The 11459-nt window shown below is 35.2% G+C and overlaps 1 protein-coding gene and 1 pseudogene across 1 annotated transcript; one reads left to right on the top strand and one right to left on the bottom strand.

The window, feature by feature from the left end:
- The first annotated feature begins 1514 nt into the window (after nt 1–1514).
- LOC131609025 (uncharacterized) lies at nt 1515–4353 on the top strand. The gene is made up of 11 exons (XM_058880658.1): nt 1515–1768; nt 1853–1969; nt 2070–2378; nt 2455–2712; nt 2799–2873; nt 2953–3239; nt 3343–3534; nt 3621–3731; nt 3825–3906; nt 3996–4091; nt 4177–4353. The coding sequence occupies exons 3-11, from the start codon at nt 2292–2294 to the stop codon at nt 4273–4275; spliced, it is 1287 nt and encodes a 428-aa protein (XP_058736641.1). The 5' UTR covers nt 1515–1768; nt 1853–1969; nt 2070–2291; the 3' UTR covers nt 4276–4353.
- A 5922-nt stretch (nt 4354–10275) lies between these two features.
- Nucleotides 10276–11199, bottom strand: LOC131645072 (chlorophyll a-b binding protein 6A, chloroplastic-like; annotated as a pseudogene).
- Nucleotides 11200–11459: the final 260 nt, after the last annotated feature.

Raw genomic sequence — 11459 nt, 5'->3', positions numbered from 1 at the left:
TAGTGGTGTTACCTTGGTAGCTGAAGCAATGCACATATCAAGTGCGAATGACTTAAATCCGAAATTTGCAAATTTGTCATATTTTGGGGTTATCGAGCGCATTTTGGTGTTTGATTACGCGAAGTTTCAGATTCCTGTATTTGGTTGCAAGTGGGTTGAAAATAATAGTGGCATACGAATGGATAAGTCAGGATTTTTGCAAGTGGATCTCAATAGGGTAGGGTACAAAGATGAGCCTTTCATTCTAGCCTCTCAAGCTAAACAAGTGTTCTATGTCAATGATCCGACAAGTACGAAATGGTCTATAGTGCTTTTATCTAACAAAATAGTTGATGAAAACATTGAAGATCAAGGTGATATTGGTGTTGGCATTGAATCTTGTACAAGAAACGATCAAAATGAGAATGAATCGTGTACTAGAAATGATCATAATGAGGGTATTTGGATCAATCCAACCGTCCGCGTTGTTAAGAGACGCGTAGAACACAATCCTACCAAGAAAAGAAAGAGACGTTAGTGATAAAGGTAATAGTATACATATTCCGACTAATTTGCTTTATTCAATTTGTACCGATTGTTTTATTCAATAGTATAGTACTTATTCAATTTTGGTGCATATTCTCGTTTTGTACATAACTTTTGAACCATGTATTCGTTTGTTGACTTCTTTACATGTAACTATACTATTTTGACGATTCCGGAGCTGCTCATGCACTTATCTTTACATTTCGGGACTGTTTTTTTATCGGTTTTGCTTCTGCCCATAATCAAAAGTCGGGCTTAGGGTCTGAATTTCGGAAAACCGACTTTATTTTTGAGTCTGTGGGGACGTTTTACCATAGCCATGTAAATTTCGTTCAATTCCGACAACTTTCTTTTTTGACGCTTATTTTGATTTGTACCGATTTCGTTTCCGATTTACTTGTACATGCATGGTTTGACTTCCATTTGACTTGTATAGATTGTTAGCTTATTAATAGTGTACTAATGTGCTTTAGTTTGTTTGATACAGGTTCAATGGCTCCGGATAGAGATGCTCCACCTGAAAACTCACAAGAAAACTGACAAGAAAGAGATGCTCAAGAAAGAGATGCCACGGATACAAATGCTCCACCTGATACTGAAGCAAAAGAAGTTGCACGAGGCATCACCATTATGAAGGGAATCATTCGACATAGAGACCAAGGATTAGTAAACCATTTGGATTGGAATTCTGATAAACAAGCAATTGGTCCTAATTCTGCAAATTTGACAAGCTATATTGGTACACTTGTTCGTATGCATATTCCGGTCTCCATAGCTAAATGGAATCTGAAAAGCGAAGAGTTGGATGCGAAAAAAAAAGCGATTTGGGACGAGCTTCAGGTATATATCATATATGGTTAATTGTTGTTATTATCTTGACGATAAATTGTTTAAATTACTTATACTAACACACTATGCGTATGTTTTTTTGCAGAGGACTTTTGAGATACCAGATGATCGTAGACGCTAAATACTTAGTTTGGCCGGCAAAAGATATAGAGGGTGGAAAGCTTTTTTGACAAACACCTATCTTAAGGATAAAGATGGAAACTTTCTTGAAGAGGCACCGGGACGGCCAAAAAAGTATGAGATCTTCATTGATGAAAAAGATTGGGCTGAGTTTGTAAAGCAAAGAGATGAAGATTTTCGGAAAAGGAGTGCCACGAATAGTGCGAGAGCATCCAAACCCGCGTATCCATACAAAAAAGGGCGTTTGGGATATGCACGCTTAGAGGATAAAATTGTAAGTAAATAGAAATACGTTTTAATTAATTGTCTAAATGTGCATGTTTTATTTGACGATTTTATCATTTGTGTCAATGCATAGTTAGAGGAGACTAAAAGTGAGGAAACTTCACTTCCTGTACATGTGTTGTGGAAGGAAGCTCGTGTGGGCAAGAATCAAGCTGTCGATCCCGATGTTCAGAGAGTTTATACTGAATGTGTAAGTATAATGCTGTGTCTTTAATTAAATCAAATGTTTTTTAATATATAAATGATTTTTTATCTCCACTAATAATTATTGAAATGTAAATGAATTACAGGAGACCTTGTCGCAATCGGTATCCACCGGTGAGGGGAGCGTACTTAGTAGAGCACTAGATGCTCCTGAGTATCCCGGTCGGGTGAGGGGTAAGGGTCATGGTGTGACTCCAACCTCTTTTTACAAGAGTCCTAGGAGAAGATCAAATCTTACCAATGAAGAAGTGTTGCAAAAGTTGCAGGAATTGCAAGCACAAGTCTCTGAATTGCAAAGAGATAAAGATATGTATATGAGAGAAAAGTGCAACACTTCATCGGTGAAAGAAACTAGTGATAAGGCTAGTATCAACTGTCAAAGGAAATTTCCCGAGGTAATTATAAATTTGTTTCCTTACAAATTGTTCTATTTTATTAATGATAAGGACTTTATATTTACTATTGGTTTAGGGCATTTCATCTTGCCAACTATACTTATCGTCACCGAATTATCGACTAGTTGGCAAGGGAAAAGTGCATAACACTTTGGGAGATTTACTTCACCATAGACCGCTCCCGGATGGACACCTGAAAGTATCGGTGGATGTTGTATTAGATCATGATGCGATGCTACCGGTACCTGACATGGTCTCAGAGACGACATTGCTGCGAGATGCAATAGGATCATTTGTTGCATGGCCCTCGGAGCTCATTACCATTAGTGATGAGGTATATTGAAAACGATTATGAATCATTTAGTTTTCGAATGTCAATTCTAAACCGTTTATTAATTATGTTTTACATTTTAATTTTAGACTGCTCCTATAAAACCCGCAATTAAGGGTAAAGGGATTTTACAGGAGGAGGAGTCTGTTGCATCACTAAAAGAGGTACATTTAAAGTGTTAATATATAATCTGAATCTAAATCTGCATGATTTTTTATTTTACCTAACTTATATGATTTTTAGGCATCCGCTCGGGAGTCACAACAAGTGACGCAGCAAGTTCGTAGCGTACCACCCACTGGTCCTCCGAAGATAGCGGCAAAAAAAGGCGGTGCTTTTGTGGCTCGGTACCGGACGACGCTCGCAACAATGGTTGATATGTCCGATTTGAAGGATGGTGCTTTACGTGAAATCAATATGGATGAAAGTGTCTTCGGTATTGAATTCAAGTCACATATTGCAATTGATGACTTGGAAGAGATTTTTACGCATGAACAACTAGGCGTCGGTAATATGCACTCATACATCCGGTAATATTCACTCATCCGATATATTATTTAATTAGTCCCACAATATAATTTATTTACACATTTCAATGAAAATAATCTAATGTTTATTATGTTTTTATTTAAGGTTGTTGTATGACAGAGTGTTGCGCGGGACTGTATTGTCTAACAGATTCCGTTTCGTGTCTTCCGCCCATTGCAGCGGAATGGCAATTGCTTCGGAACCGGAATCAGTTAGACAGCTCTTAGTCGATAGATTCATGTCCACCGGCAATTCAGAAAGTCTGCATCTTTGGGCGTATAATACCCGACCAGTAGGGTTAGTTTCTCATTCTTGGTTCATCTAATCTCTGTTTCTTTTGTGTATAGTAAAATTTTCATATAACCTATTGTTTTAATTTATAGAGCACACTGGTTGTTGCTTGCTATCAACCCTATAAGAGAAGTCGTGTATTATCTGAATTCGGTAAATGGTGACTGGACCAATTATCCGGCTATGAAGGAAATCGTTGATTTGTAAGTGGGATCGTTCTAAATATTCGTGTATATTTACATATTTACTTATTTGTGGGATTGATCTAAACATGCTTTTATATATTTGTTAATTAGATCAATACAAGTGTTCCGAAGTCAACGGGACGCACAGGTATCCCGGACTAAATCAAACAACATTACTTGGATCAAAGTGCAGGTACATTATTTTTCACAATTTTGCTTATAATATTTATGCTACTTGATAAAACAAGACAACTATAAAATCTTATTTGTTTTTCTATGTAGTGTCCGCAACAGCGAAACAGTTCAGATTGCGGATACTTTGTTTTGAGGTTTATGAAAGAAATCCTTCAGGCGAATCAATTAGAGATTCCGCTCACGGTATGAATTTATAACTTAAGATAATTTCATATAATTTATTACATTTAACTAAATATATCATTCATATTATGTTTTTGTTTTGTAGTACCTTGACGAATTCCGTGCTGCTGGGTACCCGAGACTTAAGTTGGAAGAAATCAAAGAGGATTTGTGTCACTTTTATATTAAGCAATTTTTCATGTAGGATTTGTGTCGATTTGAACTATAATATTATTGATGTTGTAATGATGTATATATATAATTTTGGATATTATAATGGTATTATATTAGTATATATATATTGTCTTACTGATGGCTGAAATTATATCGTCGAAAATATATTACAGGTCGAAAATATTACAGGTTGAAAACATATTACAGGTCGAAAATATTACAGGTCGACTGGGAGGATTAAATTACATGCTGCACATAAAAATACCTCATTTAGCAACGACAGCGCTTTTAAAAAGCGCTCTTAAAGGTCCACCTACAAAAGCGCTTCTTAGTAAAAGCGCTGCCAAAGAATAATAAAAAAGCATAAAAAATAAAAAAAAAACGCAACATACGAAAGCGCTTTTGGAAAAGCGCTCTTATAGGGGGGGCTACCAGAGCGCTTTTTCCAGAAAAGCGCTCTTATAGGTGGGGCTACTAGAGCGCTTTTTCCAGAAAAGCGCTCTTATAGGGGGGGCCTACCAGAGCGCTTTTTCCAGAAAAGCGCTCTTATAGGGGGGCCTACCAGAGCGCTTTCTGAAGCGCTTTTGTTACCTACGCCAGCGCTGGCTTTTAAGCGCTTTTAAAGCCCATAAAAAGCGCTTTTAAAGCCCTTCCGTGTTGTAGTGTCTGTTTAATGAAATGTTAAGTGTGACTTAATCATGAGACCAATTTAAACATAAGGGCATTATTAATAAATTATCTGTAGTCGAGCTTTATTATGAAGTGGGATAATATTAAAGCATTGAGACTATTATGAAAATAGACTGATGATCATATCTCATGAATCATGGATAAGAAGTTATCAAGTCTTGACATAGGTATGAATATTAAGAGTAATATTTATACTAGATTGACCCACTATGAGAATACAACATAGAATGTTATGGAAAGTGTCATAAGTTATTCTCATGATGATAAGTGGTGTATACCACCCTTCAATCTAATACCACTATGGACCCTAGATGTAGAGTCGAGTGCTTTATTGCTGATCAAACATTGCCCATAACTAGATGATCATAAAGTCAGTTGATGGGTACTCCACAAAGCATGTTGAGGGACATGAGTGACCTAGATAGAATTTATCCATCCTGTGTAACAGGATAAATGTCTAAGGGCCTAATATGAAACTGGACAAGAGTGACACGGTCAATGCCTTGGGTTCAATATAGACATAAGGGCAAAAGGCTAATTGTACACAAGTATTATAAGGTTTTGTCAGATCACATGACATTTTTGTGACTTGGATAGAAGTGATGTGTTGTTAGATAATGCTTATTGTTTATCATGTTAAATGTGATTTAATATAATTGTCAATGTCGCGATAACTTATAGGGTCACACACATAAGGACAGAGTGATGACTGATAGAGTAAATAAGAAACATCGTAAGGTACGGTGCACTTAAGAGAATTATAAAACACTGTAAGGTACGGTGAATTTAAGTAGAATATGAAATATGGTAAGGTACCACAAGCTTAACTGATATACAATACACTATAAGGTATGATGTGTGTGCATTTAAATGGGCTTTTTGGCTTGCAGTCCACACAAGTGGTTCTATAAATAGAACCCTTGTGTAGAAGCATTCAGTTTTTATGAAAATTCGATATGTGAAACGCTAGCCATATTTTCCTTCTCTCTCACTCAAAGCCTTCATTTGTATTAGCTGGTACTGAGATTGAAGGCATTTAGTCGTGTGGACTCTGAGTAGAGGAGTTGTTCTTCATCAACACTCGTGATCACTCCTTTGATTCTGAATCAAAGGTTTTAACCACCACAAGAGGTAATCGTTTATATCACACATCATGCTCATTCGTAAGGATCACTAAAGGAAAAAATTTATTTTCTGTTGCGTCATGTATCGCAATTTTCTTTCAAAACGACCCTCAATATTATCATTATGTCGCTCCATAAAGGTTGTTGTTCATCATTTCAAAAGTATAAATAAGGGCTCCCACTTGAGGGATAAGAAAGACATTCATTCTTGAGTTCACGCATACCACTATCGTGCAACTCGAATTCCTTAATTCACTCATTCACCCTCTCATTTTTTTCCTATAAAGATGATTCACCCTCTCATTTTTTCCTATAAAGATGATTCACCCTCTCAATTTTTCCTATACAAGTGCAACCTCATTGAATTAACTTCCGAAAGATAATTCAAATGTGTTTTACAATATATATATATATATATATATATATATATATATATATAAAAGAAACATTTTGAAGAGGGTAAAAGTTAAATTAAAAATTTATTTAGAAGAAACCCTGAAATTATTGGGTGGAAATTTCCCAACAAAAAAATACGGTCATACATTACATGTTTAAAAGGATTGTTTTTCTTGGTCGTGGTATCAAGCTTTGCTTGACGTTTATATTTCCCTAAATTTTGCTAAACATAGATATCATTGAAGTGGTTTTATTTATATTTTAAAAGAATAATTTATTTATATTTTAAAAGAATAAAGATATCATTGATATGGTTGATAATGAAAGTGATTTAAAGATGATAAAGTCCCTAAAAATAGAAAAAGGGAAATTCAAGTCCTTGAAGCAAACTCCCTTAGGTGGTGCCAAGTACCTCACAAATAATATCCAGGGTCCTACATGATACTATCACAAAAGGATACGTGTTATTATTCAACTTGTCCAAGGAAAACGGAACAACCGAACAACAATACAATAATCATACATATTTTTCTTTGGAAAAGTTTTATTTTCATTAACATTTTTTATAATATAAATCCGGCTTTTCTTGATCACAAAAGTGAAGATGGTGAGATTAACGCGGTCAAATATTTGTCGTTCGGACAAAATTTTATCAACTATAATTAGATATCTTTCTAATACTTTAAAGACGAAGAAAATAAAACACTTATAGAATATATAAATTAAAATATTTTATTTAAAATTAATGATACAAGTCCATGTTAAAAAACTTTTTTTAAAAAAATTATATTGAATAAGGCAAAAAAAATTATTAAATTTTAATTAAAATAATACATAATTTTTAAATAAAATTTTTTTACATTTAACTCTTAACTTATGTCCTTAGAGTACACGTTATCCTTTATATAATGATATGATAATTATTATTGTAAAGCATATATCGACATAGTGGTTAACTTGTTCTAGCCGAAAAAGTAAGATGATCTTTAGTGGAACTTGATGAATTTTGTAAATATTATAGATACAATCACTAATGTTAATTGTGTTAAGTAAAAAAATAACAATTTAAGTGTTGTAATCTGTTATTGCGGGGCAATATATTACAGTTATGTAGAAAAGTCAAACAAGATGAAAATAAGTGATTTTGTCGTGGGTGTAACTGGTTACGCATTCGCAGTAACTGGTTACCACTGTTATGTTTTAGTTTTGTTGAAAAAATTGTAATTGGTTACAGGTTTTGTGTAACCGGTTACAAGTACGTAATTTTAGATTTTCAGTTCTGTTAGGTTGTTACTTGTATCTCAATCCACTTGTATTTGTATATATACCTTGGAGTTATTATGAATGAAAACTAATGCATATTTTCACCCTCAATAATTCTCTCTCTATCTCTCTCTCTCTCTCTCCGCATTCAATTACTCAATTTTTCAACAACCTTGTGAATTGTGATTTCAAGTTCTATCACTTGGCATCAAGAGTCTGGTTCGATCCAACAAACACCTAGTATGCAACAAGAATTTTGTCTTCATTGAAATAATCCTTACAAACCTACTCATCCTTGGTGTGAAGAATTACGATAAATGGTGCAAGCAAATGAATGTGTTGTTTAACTACCAAGAAGTTCTTGAAGTGATCAAGAAGCATAAGAAAGAAAAGAAGAAAGATTTTAAGGCGTTATTTTTTATCATCAATGTGTGGATAGTGACCACTTTGAGAAAGTTGTCGATTGTGAATCATCGAAGCAAGCATGGGAAATCTTGGAGAAGGCATATGAAGGGGCTGACAAGGCGAAGGTTATGAAATTACAAACTCACAAACGTCAACTCAAACTAAATCAAATGGAGGAAAATGAGACAATCAATGATTTCATGGCGAGAGTTACTCGGTTGGTGAACCAAGTAAAGGCATGTGGATAAATGATCATGGAGCAGTATGTTATCACAAAAATCTTACGTTCTTTAGCACCAAGATTTGACAATGTGGTCGCAGCGATTGAGGAATCGAAGGATCATGCAACAATAAGCAAAGACGAGCTACAGTGAAAAGGCAAAGACGAAGATCACTTTGCAAGCTCGATTTAATGAGAAAGACAAGAATTCAAAAGGAAAATGGCTCATGAATAGTAAAGGGAGTTTTCAAAATTTTGGTGGAAGAGAGTCTCAAAGTTTCAAGAATTCGGCTTGTCAAAAGGGAGAGAGCAGCTGAAATAAAATAGTGGTCAAGACAAGTTTATAGGTGAAAAAAGAAAGATTGGCAAGAGAAAAATGCAGTGATTTGTTTGTCAAAAGCTTGGTCACTTTGCAAGAGAGATTCAACGCGAACAAGAAGGAACCTCAAGTGGATGAAGCCAAGTTTGCAAGACAAGAGTTTGCTGATGAGAACACACTCTTGGTCATGATCACAAATATGGAATGTAGTAGCAATAGGGTTCGAGACAACAACAACAGCAATTTTGGAAACACTGCAGAAATATGTTGTAACCAGTTATGTAAAAGTTGTAATTAATTATAGGTGATAAGTGGCAAAATATCGTTATTTCCATTATTGTTTTGTAGCACTTATCGATTATTTTGTATTGTATTCTTTAAATAAATCCCCCGCTTTTTGTATAATTATGTATAAATTGTATTTAATCAATTTTTTGTGTATTTATGTACCGCTTGATAGTTTTCTATTCATTTTGTAGGTATTGATGTGTATTTGGAGCATGAGCAATAAAGTGTCGAGACACCGCTTCAAACGCTAGTATTGATTTTTCCATGACAACACAGACCGCGCGAAGCGCCGTCTGAGGGCCCGAAGCGTGCCCTGCAACTTTGGAATTCAATAAATAGGGGGAAATCAGATTTTTTTAGGTATGAGTTGGGTATTTTCACAACCATTTTTTAGTAGGGAGAACTAGGAAACAACAAAAGAGCTTTCATCTTGAGGATCCGGAGTCGAATTGCTCATCAATCGGAGTTGACAAATTGGGAGATTTGTGATTCTTCTTCTCTTATCTCTATGTATTCTCTATTTGTTGGGTTTTTTTGTAACTTTACTCTAAACATATGTATATTTGTTACTCTATTGTTGTATAAAGTTTGCTTTACAAATCTTTGTCGGTGTTTCCTTGATCTTTTTGCGTAACTGCTTTAGATTTGTGTTGTTATAGACATATAGCTCATGAATCTTGATTTGGGGGTATCTGTTAGCTCTAGATTCTAGATATAGGTTTGGGGTTAACATCCACATAATATCGGACTTTAATGCCTCTGTGTTGTTCGACCGATTGAGACATTGTTGAAAGAGCAATATGGTTGAACTATCGTCGGTGTTGCAGAAATGGACATTGATATGAGGGATATGTGGTGATTCTGACGAGTATTGTAAGTTGAGTGCAACGAAGTGATAGATTTAAACTTGTGACGAGTAGTTTACATTCGTGTCGGATTAATTTTTCCTCTCGAAAGTGCATTTATTTTCTGTTTATAATTTACTTTTCTGAATGTTACTTTAAAAGCCATTTAACCCGAACTCAAGAACTAAGAATCCGTCAAATGACAATTCTTTCCAACCAGTCCCTGTGGAGACGATAATTCCCGGATAAATATTTCCAAAACATTTGTTGCTTTCCCTCTACCGCTTCAACAATAAGCAGGAAAAAATTTAATGGTGATTGTGAGAGAAGTAGTGAAGTGCAGTGATCAATGGTATTTGGACTCCAAATGTTCTACGCATATGACAGGGAGGAAGGAGTAATTTATAAAAATCAATAGTGCCATGAAGAACAAAGTAAAATTCACAAATGACAGCGGCAGAAGGGATCGATGATGTATGGATCAGGAAAAGGGATGGTAGACATTCTTCATACTCCTTTTGTGTTCAACAAAATCAATAGAAAGGAACACAATGACCAAAATGGTGGGTAGGGTGCCCCAAGGAACAGGGTTTCCTAAGTAGGTTGCTTGTCCTCCATGAAGTGCTGCCCATTCCTATGCTTTTATCCAGTTTGTTAACCCCAATGCCTCTGGTACCAAAATTCCCGACTACACAATATAACAAACTTAATAAGGTGTCACCGTGCCAAATTAATCGGGAATTCATCACAGTGACACCTTACAAAGGTGTGATCGTGATGATTTCACTATTAATCCAAACATGCATTAAAATAGCATTAAACCGCGTTTCTTAAAAGGAGCGATACTTACAACAGCAAGCATTGCCCATTGGCATTGAATAAGTTCAGACTCTTTGAATCTCTAGAGATTCTCTGGTACTGCAGCAAGACCAAGAGGATCAAATCCAAAGTCACTGAAACACAAAATCATTCAAGTAATTATTTGGTACCTAAGACATGGTATAAAAATACATCAATTATAACTACTAGTAATATTAATAGTTATTTTACAACCGTTTTCTAGAGAATTTGAACCGAGCATCTTAAGTTTACACCACTAAACTTTTAGTACCATTCAAATATTAATGCTAACAAATAAATTCAACTATTGAACTGAATTCACCAATCTACATAACCAAAAGAAAAAAAATAAAAAATGAATCCATACATACCCTGGAGCTGAACCACCAAGATAGGAAGGTCTGGGCTGGCCAGGCATCGAATCAGAAGTCATGGTGAATCTAGAAGAAACATTGGTAGAAGCATCACAAGGAAATGGAATTGATGTTGAAAATCTTGATTTAAGGGAATAAAGAAGAGATGGAAAAGCTGAGAAAGTTGAACTCATCAATGTGTTACAATTCATATTTGTGATTCTTGACACACAGTGAGAATAGTTTGTGAGTGACGCTTCTTGCAATAGTATTATGTGAATGAATGAGTGAAAGTTTGGGTGAGAATAACTTGTTGCATTTAGGGATAGCTTATGTCGAGTGGTGAAAAGCTCTTTCTATGATTTTTTTTTAGAAATATTGGAATCTCTCTCAACCCTAAGGCTCAATGATCGGAAAATATGGAGAGCATGGGTTCCACCCATCCTTGAATTGTGGAGGACATTTTCCCTAT

The sequence above is a fragment of the Vicia villosa genome, linkage group LG1 (assembly GCF_029867415.1).
Source record: "Vicia villosa cultivar HV-30 ecotype Madison, WI linkage group LG1, Vvil1.0, whole genome shotgun sequence".
Lineage (NCBI taxonomy): Eukaryota > Viridiplantae > Streptophyta > Magnoliopsida > Fabales > Fabaceae > Vicia > Vicia villosa.
The sequence above is the reverse complement of the archived record's forward strand: the minus strand, read 5'-3'. Positions and strand labels throughout refer to the sequence as shown.

Bases quoted from the DNA above. Each gene is read 5' to 3' on its own strand.
- LOC131609025 (XM_058880658.1), top strand. From the start codon at position 2,292: ATGTATATGAGAGAAAAGTGCAACACTTCATCGGTGAAAGAAACTAGT. The intron at 3,732-3,824 runs GTAAGTGGGATC...TTTGTTAATTAG, and splicing joins ATGAAGGAAATCGTTGATTT to ATCAATACAAGTGTTCCGAA. The intron at 4,092-4,176 runs GTATGAATTTAT...TTTGTTTTGTAG, and splicing joins AATTAGAGATTCCGCTCACG to TACCTTGACGAATTCCGTGC.